At 42.7% G+C, this 15,706-nt stretch overlaps 1 protein-coding gene across 2 annotated transcripts in view; it reads left to right on the top strand.

Annotated features, from left to right (window-relative positions):
• slc12a2 (solute carrier family 12 member 2) overlaps positions 1-15,296 on the top strand; it is a 115,268-nt gene extending 99,972 nt beyond the window's left edge. For both annotated transcript variants that reach the window (XM_088281455.1, XM_088281456.1), the window contains 4 exons: positions 2,163-2,249; positions 3,448-3,583; positions 13,420-13,487; positions 13,671-15,296. In XM_088281455.1, the coding sequence (XP_088137581.1) occupies positions 2,163-2,249; positions 3,448-3,583; positions 13,420-13,487; positions 13,671-13,806 (427 nt within the window). In that variant the 3' untranslated portion in view covers positions 13,807-15,296. The remainder of the gene's footprint in view (positions 1-2,162; positions 2,250-3,447; positions 3,584-13,419; positions 13,488-13,670) is intronic.
• The last annotated feature ends 410 nt before the right edge of the window (positions 15,297-15,706 follow it).

Raw genomic sequence — 15,706 nt, forward strand, 5'->3', positions numbered from 1 at the left:
TCCGCTATTTTGAAAGTAGCAATGCATTCACAATGACTTTAAATCCACTCCCACCAAGCGATGGAGGGCCATATTCCTCATTTCTTGTGGGAGTTTTTCAAATTATTTATTTACTGATTTCCAAAAAACTAATTAAAAATGCAACCTAATATAATTTTCTTGATTAAAAAGAAAATACAGAAATTGCTTGTTTTTGAAAAATGGACCATCCTGGCTGGCTGATGCCTTTAAATTACCTGTCCTGTGTAATTGTGCTTCAAATAACCAATGTGAATGGAGTAGAAAATTTGGGTGCGGCTGAAAAAAAGTTAATCTCGCCCCCTATGTAGATACAGTATTTCTATGTCTGTGTTGTTTTCTTATTTGTTCGTGAAACAATGATGTCTGGGCCCTTTTGTTCTTTATGAAGCTATGATTTTAAATGCACTATTTTAGATTTAACAGACACTTCAGGTGTAGATTAAAGTAATGTGGATAATGGCTTGAATTTACTCAGTATTGGATGGGAAAGGAAATTGGTTGACTCGAACATCACTACACTAATTTCATATTTTTGCTCATAGTCATTGAAACATGTTCAATTCAAGTTTTCTTTTTGTCGTCCATCACTTTTCCATTACAAATCGTAGTGTGAGAAGATAAAGATATTACTCTCATCAAAAATGTATGAAAATATATTCGGATATGATGTGAAAAATGTAATGGAAGTGGTTTTAGAGTATCTTAGTATGAATATGGCTATTTCATAGCTATTACTATCCAACTATGCATAAACACAGCCTTCCTGTATTAACCTATGACTTCCAAATTTAGTTTTTATTATAAAGGTATCTCTTCCCTCTGCTGTCACATGTAATATGCACGCATACAGACACCCACACAGCAATGCTTATTTGTCTTTCTCTTATTGTCTCCTTCAGATGACTCCTTTTGTCATCTAGAATTATCACAAGCACATTTTGTTCTATATATTCGAGAATTATTTTCTATATGTTTTCAAAGGCAAGGCAATTTATTTATAGAGCACATTTTATGAGTGGTGTGCTTTGGGCAGTGTGTTTTTTTGGGTTTTGTTTTTTTGCAGTCTGTAGTGTAAAGATTAATCTAACCTGTGATGTTTCTTGCTTGTAATAACGTTAATGATAAGACAGTCTTCAACATCGTGGACAGCTGCCCTTTTATCCAGCTTTCTCCCACATATACATACTGGTCTGTTGTCACCCAACTGTCTCAAACCATCACCGACAGGAGTGTTCACACAATGTATTTCTCCCAGTCAATTCTGCAGCACTTTGTAGACTACAGATCTAAGGATCTCGTTCCATACACAAAGCGCTCCGCATTAAAGGGCACCCCTGCTGTTTAGGAGGAGACTTGGGACTTTAAAGTGTGCCTTATTGTCATGAAAATATTTTACTTTACATGAGTAAATATGGTCATGTTGAACCACATCAAAAAAGGGTGCCACCAAATCGTTGGCGTTGGTCGCATCAGAACAGTAGGTTGCTTTGTCTCACGCAGCATACACATCATTTGCTTTCTTGTATGTCATGTTGTTTTTTTATGCAAATTAGCCCTCGGTATGGGCCCCAAGAAAGTGAAAAGTTGGTTGTTAGGTCTGTCCAGCAGGGGCTCTGCTGTGTAGTCTCCCAGCTCAGCGGCTCAAGCCACTAACACCGTCTGCCCCTATCAGGCATTAACTCAACTTGGTTCTGGGACTGGCACAGATTGAAGGGCTTTTCTGTTCTGTACTTTTTTTCATGGTGTTATCTGTTGGGCAGAGCGCAAGTTTGCCCATATTTGCAAGAGCTTGCTATTTCGTCGCTCCCGAGTTAAACATTTTTCTGTTCCATACGTCGCGCAGTAACAGCAAACACCCATCTTGTCGCCACACCTCGCCATAGCAGCACACACAATGAATGAGTTTTTTCACTGCCCTATGCAAAGTGCAGTTTGGAAAGGCCTTGCTTCTATTTTCATAAATTTAATGGAAAAGAAAAAAATGCTCCATTTTCCTAAGCATTATGGAACAAAATTAGTTCCAACTTACTTTAGCTAACAATTTCAAGATTATTAATTTTACATATGTCATTCCAGATGGCTAATTTCTGATGTTTTTCTTTTATTCATCAGCTCTTGTTTCTTTTGTATTTCCTGTGCAGAATGGCAACCCTGTTGAGCAAGTTCAGGATAGACTTCTCAGACATCACTGTCCTGGGAGACATAAACACCAAGCCCAAAAAGGAGCAGTAAGTCTTCCCCAACAAGTGTTGTGTTCTTTGTAATTCAGCTATCTTTGGAATAAATATATTCTTCACTCATCTGATTAATCAGATGACAGGTTTGAAACACATTTATTCATTTGAACGTGAAATAGTGTAGCTCAGGGGAAGACAACCGCTGCTCGCGCAGAGCCATATCCTGCCCGTTTTTGCTCTCTCCCTTCTCCAAAGACTTCTGATTCAACCCAATAGCACATCAACAAGCTCTGTAGAAGCCTGAAACGATCCTGATTATTTGAATCAGGTGTGTTTGGAGGAGGGAGAGTGCTAAAACTGGTAAGGATATGAATCTCCAGGAACCGGAGTTCCCTACCCCTGATGTAGATTATAATTCTCTGAATCCAAACATTCTACTAGATTTGTTGATAAAATTTAAATTAGTGCTGTCAAATGATTACAATTTTGCGGCTAATTAAGTGTAGAATTTTCCTTAATTGATCGCGAATAATTGCATGTTCAACTACTAATTTCTACGAAGGTTGTACAGATATTTTGAGTAAAATCTCTGTATTGGTTTGAAACATTTTAAAAAGTAGAAAGTATATTTCAAGTCAAAGACTGTTCTCGTAACTTTCTTTGATCTTTGACTGTGATTCTTTTCCTGTAAAAAAATATGAAACAGTGCAGAGACGTACAACCAACATGGTATTTGAATTTGGCTTTGCAGACAACGCAGATTTTTTAAATTATTTTTCCAATGAGCCATCAGGCAACTTTTTGAAGTCAAACTACGCCAGCTACATAGTCAGTCTTTGGCTTTCTTTGCGCCAGCGACTCTGTTCGGCTGTTTGGCTGCAAAGTGTGCAGAGGTCAGCTGCCACAGGAAGTAAATAAAACTGAGCTGTTTTTTTTAATGCTCCTATAAAGCGTTTTAATTAATCTCCAAAGCTAAAACATATTTAGCTGTGAATATATTTTTGTATGAAGTACTTTATTATACTGTATTGGTCAACAAAACCATTATGCTATGTAGCAACATTTTGCCCTTGTAAGGTGTTCAATTTGATTTGATTTTACAGCACCAATGATCATATTTTTCTAATAATGCAGTGAATTTCTGGGGGCTTTTTCTTTTTTGTATTTATAAGATGGCAGGTCTACCTATCATTCTGTGAGCCCTATCTTGCATTACAGTTTTATAACATGACTGTTTTCTCCTGTTCAGCATTGCTGCTTTTGAGGAGATGATTGAGCCCTACCGGTTGAAGGAAGATGACATGGAGCAGGAGGCAGCTGAGCGTTTGAAAAACAGCGAACCATGGAGAATCACTGACAATGAGCTGGAGCTTTATCGTGCCAAGGTCTGAAACTAATTGTTTTGTATTTGAGTTGACCTTCATGACCAGCTTGGACAGTATGTAACTTACACGAATCGCAAAATAGGTCAAAATGTAAAAATGGAATTCTGCCTAGTTTGATTGAGGTTATTTTTGTGGTATTTAATGAAGAGAAATGCAGCTGCAGACGCTCATAACAAAATACACAACCAAAGTCAAGTAAAGTGTGGGGGAAAAATGCCAACATTTGGGGCATAATTTCATTTTATTTTTGTACCATAATTTAGGTCAAACAGGTGTTTGTGCTTTGAGTTAACACTACAATGCAAAACATCTGGCATTAGAATTAGAAATCCCTTTATTGTCATTGTACTCAAGTGTGCAACGAGATTAGAGGGCTCCCCTCTCCAGTGCAATACAACAATAATACAGACAAATATATAAATTAGATAAATAAATAAGAGAGTGCAATGGAATTTAGTACTGAATAGGGTATATAAAAACACATCACAATGCTGTTCTGCAAGGTAAGGGTGTTCTCGTGTGTGTGTGAGAGTTCAGAATGGAGATGGCTCTCGGAAAGAAACTGTTTCTCAGTCTATTGGTCCTCGATTTGATGCACCTGTAGCGCCTACCAGAGGGCATCAGGTCGAACAGGTGTGAGTTTGGGTGGGTATTGTCTTTGACGATGTTGAGAGCCCTTCTGAGGCACCGGGCGGTGTAGATGTCCGACAGTGAGGGGAGAGGGCAGCCAATAATCCTTTGCGCAGTTTTGACTGTCCTCTGGAGCCTCACTCTGTCCGCCTCAGTGCAGCCGCTGTACCAGGTGGAGACACAGTACGTCAACAGGCTCTCGATGGACGAGTGGTAGAAGGCTAGCAGCAGCTTCCTGTCCAGGTTGAATTTCCTTTGTTGTTCCAGAATTTAGGTATACAGGATCTTTTGATGTTTGACCCCTAAGTCGTTGCATTATCGGAGTGGCAGCGACCTGTTAAACCCCTGATTTAAACAATCAAACAACTTCTTTGCCAATTTTCCTGACCCAAGAAGTAATGCATGCATCTATTCTGAGCTTCTCTGTAATTTAGTAAAATTGTGTTTACTGTGTATGAATTTTTCAATGAGCACCATGTTGAAGTGTTAGTAACTGCTCACATATTGAAAAAAAATAATTTGGATCAATATTCAGATCCCCCTTCCCATGGGCTCACCACTTGTGGGAGGGGCCAAAGGGGTCGGGTGGAGTGTGAGTCGGGCGACGGCAAGAGGCAGGGACCTTGGCGCTCGGATCCCCGGCTACAGAAACTAGCTCTTGGGACATGGAATGTCACCTCCCTGGCGGGGAAGGAGCCTGAGCTGGTGTGCGAGGCAGAGAAATTCCGACTAGATATAGTCGGGCTCACCTCCACACACAGCTTAGGCTCTGGTACCAGTCCTCTTGAGAGGGGTTGGACACTCTTCCCCTCTGGAGTTGCCCAAGGTGAGAGACGCCGAGCAGGTGTGGGCATACTTATTGCCCCCCCGGCTTGGCGCCTGTACACTGGGGTTCACCCCGGTGGACGAGAGGGTAGCCTCCCTCCGCCTTAAGGTGGGGGGACGGGTGCTGACTGTTGTTTGTGCTTATGCACCAAACGGCAGTTCAGAGTACCCACCCTTTTTGGAGTCTTTGGAGGGTGTGCTGGAGAGCGTTCCCCCTGGAGACTCCCTCGTTCTGCTGGGGGACTTCAATGCTCACGTGGGTAATGACAGTGAGACCTGGAAGGGCGTGATTGGGAGGAATGGCCCCCCCAATCTGAACCCGAGCGGTGTTCTGTTACTAGACTTCTGTGCTCGTCATGGATTGTCGATAACGAACACCATGTTCAAACATAAGGGTGTTCATATGTGCACTTGGCACCAGGACACCCTTGGCCGCAGTTCGATGATCGACTTTGTAGTCGTGTCATCGGATTTGCGGCCGCATGTTTTGGACACTCGGGTGAAGAGAGGGGCGGAGCTGTCAACTGATCACCACCTGGTGGTGAGTTGGCTCCGATGGTGGGGGAAGATGCCGGTCCGACCCGGCAGACCCAAACGTATTGTGAGGGTCCGCTGGGAACGCTTGGCAGAATCCCCTGTCAGAAAGAGTTTCAACTCCCACCTCCGGCAGAACTTCGCCCACGTACCGGGGGAGGCGGGGGACATCGAGTCTGAGTGGACCATGTTTCGTGCCTCCATTGTTGAGGCAGCCGATCGAAGCTGTGGACGTAAGGTGGTCGGTGCCTGTCGTGGCGGCAACCCCCGAACCCGCTGGTGGACACCGGCGGTAAGGGATGCTGTCAGGCTGAAGAAGGAGTCCTATCGGGCCTTTCTGGCCTGTGGGACTCTGGAGGCAGCTGACAGGTACCGACTGGCCAAGCGGAATACGGCTTCGGTGGTTGCCGAAGCAAAAACTCAGGCGTGGGAGGAGTTCGGTGAGGACATGGAAAACGACTTCCAGACGGCTTCGAAGAAATTCTGGTCCACCATCCGTCGTCTCAGGAGAGGGAAGCAGTGCACCACCAACACTATTTATAGTGGGGATGGGGTGCTGCTGACCTCGACTCGGGACGTTGTGAGTCGGTGGGGAGAATACTTCGAAGACCTCCTCAATTCTACCGGCACGCCTTCCTTTGAGGAAGCAGAGCCTAGGGACTCCGTGGTGGACTCACCTATCTCGGGGGCTGAAGTAACCGAGGTGGTTAACAAGCTCCTCGGTGGCAAGGCCCCGGGGGTGGACGAGATCCGCCCGGAGTTCCTTAGGGCTCTGGATGTTGTGGGGCTGTCATGGTTGACACGCCTCTACAACATTGCGTGGACATCGGGGACAGTGCCTCTGGATTGGCAGACCGGGGTGGTGGTCCCCCTTTTTAAGAAGGGGTACCGGAGGGTGTGTTCCAACTATAGAGGAATCACACTCCTCAGCCTCCCTGGTAAGGTCTACTCAGGGGTACTGGAGAGGAGGGTCCGTCGGGAGGTTGAATCTCAGATCCAAGAGGAGCAGTGCGGTTTTCGTCCTGGCCGTGGAACAGTGGACCATCTCTACACTCTCTACAGGGTCCTGGAGGGTGCATGGGAGTTCGCCCAACCAGTCTACATGTGTTTTGTGGACTTGGAGAAGGCGTTCGACCGTGTCCCACGGGGAGTTCTGTGGAGCGTGCTTCGGGAGTACGGGGTACAGAGCCCCTTGATACGGGCAGTTGGTTCCCTGTACCACCGTCAGAGTTTGGTCTGCATTGCTGGCAGTCAGTCGGATTCGTTTCCAGTGAGGGTTGGACTCCGCCAAGGCTGCCCTTTGTCACCGATTCTGTTCATAACTTTTATGGACAGAATTTCTAGGCGCAGTCGAGGCGATGAGGGGATCCGGTTTGGTGACCTCAGTATTTCATCGCTGCTTTTCGCAGATGATGTGGTACTGTTGGCTTCCTCAGGCCGTGATCTCCAACTCTCACTGGAGCGGTTCGCAGCCGAGTGTGAAGCGGTTGGGATGAAAATCAGCACCTCCAAATCTGAGACCATGGTTCTCAGCCGGAAAAGGGTGGAGTGCCCTCTCCAGGTCGGGGAGGAGATCCTGCCCCAAGTGGAGGAGTTTAAGTATCTTGGGGTCTTGTTCACGAGTGAGGGGAGGATGGAGCAGGAGATCGACAGGCGGATCGGTGCAGCCTCCGCTGTGATGCGGACGCTGTATCGGTCTGTCGTGGTGAAGAGGGAGCTGAGCCAAAAGGCGAGGCTCTCGATTTACCGGCCGATCTACGTTCCTACCCTCACCTATGGTCACGAGCTGTGGGTCGCGACCGAAAGAACAAGATCTCGGATACAAGCGGCCGAAATGAGTTTCCTCCGCAGGGTGTCTGGGCTCTCCCTTAGAGATAGGGTGAGAAGCTCGGCCATCCGGGAGGGACTCAGTGTCGAGCCGCTGCTCCTCCACGTAGAGAGGAGCCAGATGAGGTGGCTCGGGCATCTGTTTAGGATGCCTCCTGGACGCCTCCCTGGTGAGGTGTTCCGGGCATGTCCCACCGGCAGGAGGCCCAGAGGACGACCCAGGACACGCTGGAGAGACTACGTCTCCCGGCTGGCCTGGGAACGCCTGGGCATCCCTCCGGCAGAGCTGGAAGATGTGGCTGGGGAGCGGGAAGTCTGGGCTTCCCTGCTGAAGCTGCTGCCCCCGCGACCCGACCCCGGATAAGCGGCGGATAATGGATGGATGGATGGAATATTCAGATATGCTCTCACAAGCGCCCACTCATATGTATTATTTTTTTATATATTAGTTTTGTTGCGCATACATTATTTTGATATGGAATCTGTGTGCAATATTTACGTTTCCACTTTATTTCCAACAGTAAGGTATTTTTTTTTTCGTCTTGCATTTGAATGTATTCTGGTCAAGCTAAACATGCAGTTTTTATTTTGGCATGTTGCTAAGCGTGCACCACAATAAGAGGTAAATAAGTCTTGCTTCAAGCTGTTTGTCATATAATGTATATTTATTCAAAGCACTTTCAACACACCATCACTACTATTATCAGTAACCTTGCAACAGCCTGCTAGTGTAGTGCCAAGATACAAGGGAATACATTTTTAGAATAACGGAAATGAACATCATCATTGCAGTCACTTTAAAACATCAAACAACTGTTTCTTCTGCATGACAGTACCAGCCATCCAATACTCATCAGCATAGAGATAACCCGGCACGGAAACAATTCAAACTTCTGAAGTTCAGCTTTAGTCTGACGGTCTACTTCTTGACATCGTCACTAAACTACAATCAAAGGAAAAACTGTGAACCTAAAATTAAAATGTGGTTTGAGCTTCATCTAAATCATATGAAATAACAAAAGAGTCTGATCAAACAAATACCACACAAACAATTACCAATATAACAGTTTGACGAAAATGCCTTTTTTAATAAAGACAATATATGTGCATGTCTTTTTTTTTTTTTTTTGCTGAGCCAATACGCAGAAGAGTATCTTCATATATATTCATTTTCAAAATAAATAAAAGATCCGGTGCGCATCTGTGATTTTTCCACTCACCATCACTCTCACCACCGCAAATATCGAAAGATACTTTTATTAATCCCCGACAGGGAAATTCAAGCTGTTGGGTAGCAAGAAGTAAAGTTATACACAAAGCAAACAGTGCACCAAAAAAGACACAAAGCCCTAAGCCATAAACCATCCAATAAATAAGTTCAAAGTTCCTGAGAGTGGTACCAAGAACGTATCTTAACAAGAACCATTTGATATTGTAATGGCAGCGGGAACAAAAGATTTGGGCTGGGCGATATGACCTCAACTCAATATCGCGATAAATTGGGAAGTTTTACCTTTATAATGATAAGTACACAATAAATTCCCACCCCGCAGCCCAAATTTAAATAACTGCTTGAAATGCATATAAAGAGTTTTTTTTTTATTTATTGACTAACTGGTACATTACTTTAAATGAAAAATAAAAGTAGAAAAATCCCTTGTACATTCAACATTCCAAATAGCTTGTTTTGCATGACTTGAACAATGTCACATAGAACAGGAGAAAAAGGTTACCTCGTCAACTTTTTTGTGCAAATGGCTCGCGCAAAGGTGCTGTAATGCCATGTGGCAGGGCCTATATTTGTGCCAAGGCCAATATTTGTGTAAAGGCGGTAATGTCTCCTATAAACAAATAATAATGGCATGTGCAAAGGACGTTGTGTGGTTTGTAAACAAAACAATGAATAAAATTAAAAAATGTCAATGCAACACTAATAAACAACTGTGCGATCATCTCTCCCAGGTTATCATCAGGTAAATATGCTGCCTTGAGCACTCTGATGCGCAGTTGCCACTTGTCGTCTTTATAATCCACAGTCAGGCTCAAACGGATCCACGGTCCGATTCTACCCCAAATCAGATGTGGCTGCAAAATGCTTGACATGTCTAAGCTCGACAGCAATCTTCTCCCTCCCACTATTGTACATATTGGGAAGCATGGTTTGCGAAAAATATTTTTGCGATTGTATGGTGAACCTCTTGTCGGCTACTTTCATGAGGCATTTAAACCCTGTGCGCTAGAGGAGCTATATCTTTAGCTATCTGGCAGGCTAGCGCGTTGGTTCAACATGGTTGTGTCGCAGGTGGTGAAAAAGGTTGGACATTTTGCTTATGGTGGTCACGACGGTTTTCAAACACACTTTGCATTTTGTGTTCTTTTGCTCAACATAGTCTTTGTGGAACCCAAACTATTTCCAAATGACAGATGTTGAATTTCTTTTCGGGACGAGCACAACAGGATCAACTTCGACTAACGTTACTCCGTCTTCAGCTGTGTCAGTCGCTTCTTGATTTCAACCATCAGTCATTTCCTCTTCGTCTGTTTGTTGAGACTCGATGGGTGGAGTCACGTGACTACAAATGCTGTAACCGTCTTAAAGGGGAATGAACAATGGCTTCCAGCACAAAGCCAAAACAGACAGAAAATACTTTTTTTTTTTTTTTTTTTTTTTTTTTTAAAACAACGAATTTACCAACATGGGCAAAATGATCCATCCATCCATTTTCTGATGACGCAAAGTTTTTGGTTTATCGCCCAGGCCTACAAAAGATTTGAAACTTTCAGTCCCGCAGCACATGAAAATGAATCTATCACTGCGACGGCTTCTCAGAGCCGCCACAGTGTCATGCAGAGGATGGCTGCTTTTATTGTGGATGCACTTCATCATCATCCTCATTTCACTCTCCACCAGTTCTCCTACAGAGTCCGCCTTCCTCCCCATCACTGACACTCACTTCCTGACCACTTTATCGAGACAGTTGCGCCCCACAGGAAAAATACCGCACTGACCACAACGGACTGATAATAAAGGCACAGTATCTCATTGCAAACATCAAAAGTTGTTAAACACCTTTTGAAAAAGAAGTGTGCTCTGTCCCTTTTTTTATGATGCATTTGCATGTTCCAACCAGTCCAGTTTGCGATGCAGGTGAACACCCAAATATTTATATGTGGTGACCACCTCAATATTCACAGCCCATATTTGGATCGGCAGATGCTGGGCTCGCTTCGTTCCAAAATCTACAACCATCCCCTGGGTCTTGGCTATATTCAACACCAGCACATTGTTCCTGCTCCATTGTATGAAGTCAGAAATAACCCAGCTGTACTCCCCCTCATCCCCACCCCTTTCCACACAAGCCTTATCATCAGATTACATTTGGATGTGGCATAATGGCAACTTGTAGGCAGAGTCAGAAGTGTACAGGGTGAAGAGGAAAGTGGGCAATACTGTTCCCCAAAGAGCTCCTGTACTGATCAACACAGTACTAGAGACCACCCTCGCAAGCCTCACTTACTGCAGCCTCTCTGTCAGGTAATTGATGATCCACCAAATGAACAAGTTTTGACCTCAGAATCTCAGGCTATTGGTGTTAAAATCACTTCAGAAATAAAAAAAAAACATTGGCATCACATAACCCCTAGTGCCATCGAGAAATGACAGGACACTAAGGAACATATACAGGATGGCGTTCTCCCAATAAGCAAACTGTAACGGATCCAGTGCATGCTGCAGCTGTGATCCCAGAAGAAACCTCTCAGGGGTCTCATTAATCACAGATGTCAAGGCCACTGGCCTATAATCCTTGACGATGGACAGATTTCCCACCTTAGGCACTGGAACGAGTTCTCTTACATAAAAATTCCCATTCAAAGATGGCACAAAACTGCTAAACAGTAAATCAACTTTAAGTGCAAAAACTAATTTTATGAATGGTTTCACAGAAATCAATTTACCGTAAAATCCCATGTCTAATACGCAGATGTGTATAATACGCCTGAAGCTCAAGCCTCTATCCCATTGAGTGTCTTCGAAGGCAGCGAATGTTGCATTCACGTCTGTTACGAACAGCGGGTGGAGGTAGAGAAGGACCCAAAATGCAGGGAAGCCAGGCAAGGGTAACTTAAGGGAATTTAATTAATGAAATGGTCGGGCAAACAAGGTACTCGGAGAAATAAACGTAACAAAGTGCAAAATAACGAAGACGAACAAAATGTGACTAGACAGGGCAAAACTTGACTAGGAAACCGGGAAAGGAACCAGGGATGAGCGACAGTGACAAATAACCATGAGCTATGAGCGTGAACGAGGGACAAAGAGCACCAGGGACGTCCAAAAAAGGGCAATGCACCGACGCCGAGTAGTCAGCGCCGGGCGTTTAAGTAGTGAAGGTAAAATGGGTCAAACGAGTATCAGGTGCGTGGCTGGTGAGCTCGTCTCTCCCGCAGCGAGGTGATCAAGGAGTCAACGAGCAACAGGTGCGTGGCTGGTGGGCGCGTCTCTCCAGCCAACACGACACGCGCTGGAAGGGAACGCCCCCACGCCCGTTGAGCAAAACATAAACAAAAACAAGACATGACGGAGACGGACCATGACAACGTCTGAGTTTGTCTACCAAACATCAGATGACTGTTTGCATTTGCTACCTTGAACGGACCCTGATGTGAAGACACATTTTTCTACCTGAGCCAACAGTCGGAACTGTTTGCCACTCAGTGAGATAAGGGCTCAAAGTTTTGTTTTTTGTCTCTGTGCCTCTGTATAATACGATTGCCTGATTTGCTGGTATCCATTATCTAGTTGTATTTGTGCAAGTGCATGTTTTTAATTCTCTCATAAAACACAGCCTTGTTGTACACTATAAAACATGATGGTTGAAAGTTGCCCTCTTATTTTATTTTTTTTTTTTTTTACTATTTTAGCCAATCTTGGTGGTTTGATGTTGCCTTTTTCTCACTGTTTTGGTCAAGCTCCTCCACTTGGCCCTTTCCTGTTTTGAAGAGAGCAACCCCAGGAGGGTGTGCGGGAACAGCAAAAAAATCCTTTGGATGTACTGAATTTGATGAACATATGCATCAGTTACGTGATTAAAATGTTATCACAAGGACTTTTATTTGACTAGGAATAAATGAGGCACTAACAACTTGAAATAATTGTGAATGTCAATTTATTTTTACAAGGTGAATTTGGGGTGATTTAACAATACAAAGAGCCATGCTAAGGGCAAAAGCGAAGACACACACATGTTTACACACACACGCGCACGCACACGCGCACACACAAAGTAGGCAGCTAATGACACCTTAATGAACAAACAATCAAAAATCTGAAGCCATCTGTCCAACAGATGGTTTTGCAACAGGACCATGATCCAAAACAGAGGCAAATCAACAGAATAGCTTCAGAAGAACAAAGTACGTGTTCGAGAGTGGCCCACTCAAATTGCTGACCTCAACCGATTAAGATGCTTTGGCTTGATCACAAGAGTTATTCACACCAAACATCCGAGAAATCTTGAATAATCAACACTTTTATGAAAAAGAATGGTCCAACATTCATGCTGATCGTTGTGCACGTGATCAGCAACTGTAGGAAATGTTTAATTGAGGTTACTGCTGCCAAAGGAGTTCAGACCAGCTAATAAATTAATTATGAAAACACATAATTGTTTGTATGATGTCACTTTAAGCAGACTCTGTTTATTCTTGTGATTTAGAAGATCTAGTACCTTTTATGACCGATTCATGCCAAAATGTAAATAATTCCAAGAGGGTTTACAGAATTTTTCCTCCCAGTCTGAACTGTTTCACACTGCTGCCACTGTCAGGGAAAAGAGTGCACAGCATAGAGAGCAAACAATATATGCATGTTTTTTCTTTAAATATAATTTAGCGTGTAATGTTTGGACTGGTTGACATTAAGCGGTTTGTTAACACTGCAGTTCTCTACGCGCATACAATTTGTTTTAGAACATTTGTTTAATGAGTTTAATCAAGCATATTTGATGTTTGTTTTTCAGACTAATCGTCAGGTCAGACTCAATGAGCTACTGAAGGAACACTCCAACACAGCCAACCTCATTGTCATGTAAGACGCTTCTTGTCCCCTCTGCTTGAGTGTTTGTGCTTGGATTAGAATTGTATTTGTAAGGATCTAATGCATCCTGCAAAATCTGTCATCCTTACAAGTATAGCACTATTATTCTTTTTCACTTGCAAATGGGACAGTGGTTTACAAAATCAAAGTGAATGTATCTTCCTTTTTTTTCAGGAGTCTGCCATTGGCCAGAAAGGGTGCAGTTTCAAGTGCACTTTACATGGCCTGGCTGGAAGTGTTGTCAAAGGAGCTGCCGCCCATCCTTCTGGTGCGTGGCAACCACCAGAGTGTCCTAACCTTCTATTCTTAAAAATCAACAAATATAACACATAAGGAATGAATTCTCACATTCATCTGCTGTGTCTGTTAGACATGGTCTGATCTACTGTCTGTTAGACAAACAACTACAAACTGTATGTGCACAAATTCAGTTAAAAAAATTAAAGTGACATGAATAGAATTCAGAATGGATTGAGGAGAAATACATATTATTCAAGTGGTGAGTGTACGGTGCTTTTTAAAATGTACCAACTCTTTTCCTTTATTTTTGTTCCTGAATTTTTTGTTCCTGTATTTTCTCATGTGTCGCTAATCTGATTCACACATGGAAATGTCAGTTTTTTCTCAAAACGGTTTAATTACTGTTTTGTTTTGTTGAAAGGTTTTTGCACCATCTTCACATTGTGACTTAGAATGTTCACACTTGCTATTGCATTTATTGGACCAGGTTTTAATGTTTGTGAAGCCTCAATAATTAATTACCTTGCTGCTTTCCTTACATATTTGGAGAGAAGCACGTAGAATGCTTTCCAACACCTTTTTAAAGCCTTATGGATGTGCCTTCCAGTTTAATCAGATATTAATCTCTAGTTAATTACAATATTACTTATGTTGGATAATAGTTTCATTGATTTTTGAATATGATTCCTTCTTAGTGGATTGAATTGCATGAATAGAAGGTGTCCCTTTAATGGTATTAAGACTTTCTACTCGTTCTTCCCCCCTTTTTTGTGTTTTGGGCTGTTGTGTTTTTCTTTCCATTAACTTTTGAGTCTTCCTTTTTAAAGATGTTAATATTTCTAATGCCTCAACTACTCTGCTGAGGACGCCAATAGGCTTTCAAGCAAATGCCTGAAGCATTCATGGATTTGTCTTGGATTAAAGATTTTAATTATGGACTTGATTTTTCTTTAGCTACAATGACATTGAAAGAGTAGCCTGTTGTAGCTCATGTAGATTCACATTAACTAAAATGGCTTCATTCAACAAATGTTTTTTCCTTGTATTTTTCTTGTTATGAACACAAATGCCACAATCCAACAAGCTAGCAAACTTTGCCTTAATACCATGACTAATGATTAAAGTTTTTGTAAGCCATACTGGATAGGTAACATCTTGTTTTCAATACAATTGAGTAGACCACCACGACTACTGTATGTATGTATTTTCGCATCAGTATGTAATCACCGTCCGCTCTTATTGGTCTCTTATTGCTTATAATGTAGCTGAGCCCTGCTAGTAGCAGGTTCTGTGGTGACTCAACATAGAGTAAAACATCCAGCATTAGTGCCACAATACGCTTTAGATTTACTCAAGTTCTCAGGCCCATCACATCCCCTTTATCTTGTTTGCTATAAGGATGTATGATGAACTTCACAAGTTATCCATAGTGACCTTTTTTCATACTTGGAAGGCTTGCAGCTCTTAATAATGTAACATTAAGAATGAGTCAAATCTGAGAAAACTATACCTCTATGCATTCAGTCTGTGTCACATGTGTAATAAAAGTCTATCCCTCAATTGAAAGGGTCCACTTATTTTACTTAATTCCATGGAGAACACAAGACATGCTTTCATATAAAGAAGTAGATTGAGGCCAGAGTCACCAACATTTTTTGAACTGAGGGCTACCTCTTCAGTACTGATTGTGATGGGAAATATAGATGTCTGAAAAACGAATTTATTATTATTAATCATTAATATTCATCTATGGGAAGGCTTTGTCCCACTTGCACAATAAGAAATGTTTGAGTGGTCACTGGCCAGGTTAAGACCATGACATGAATTTGAGTAGCAACAAAGATAATTAGAAGATGGCAAGCAACTCTGAATGGTTCTCAACGTCCATCAGTGTTTTTTTTTGTTTTTTTTTTTTTAAATAAAGTGTTTGGGACATGACCCATACGTCAAAGTCCAGTCCAAACCCTTAA

Source organism: Idiotropiscis lumnitzeri, chromosome 18, assembly GCF_059441095.1.
Source record: "Idiotropiscis lumnitzeri isolate Australia: NSW breed Sydney's pygmy pipehorse chromosome 18, RoL_Ilum_1.0, whole genome shotgun sequence".
NCBI lineage: Eukaryota > Metazoa > Chordata > Actinopteri > Syngnathiformes > Syngnathidae > Idiotropiscis > Idiotropiscis lumnitzeri.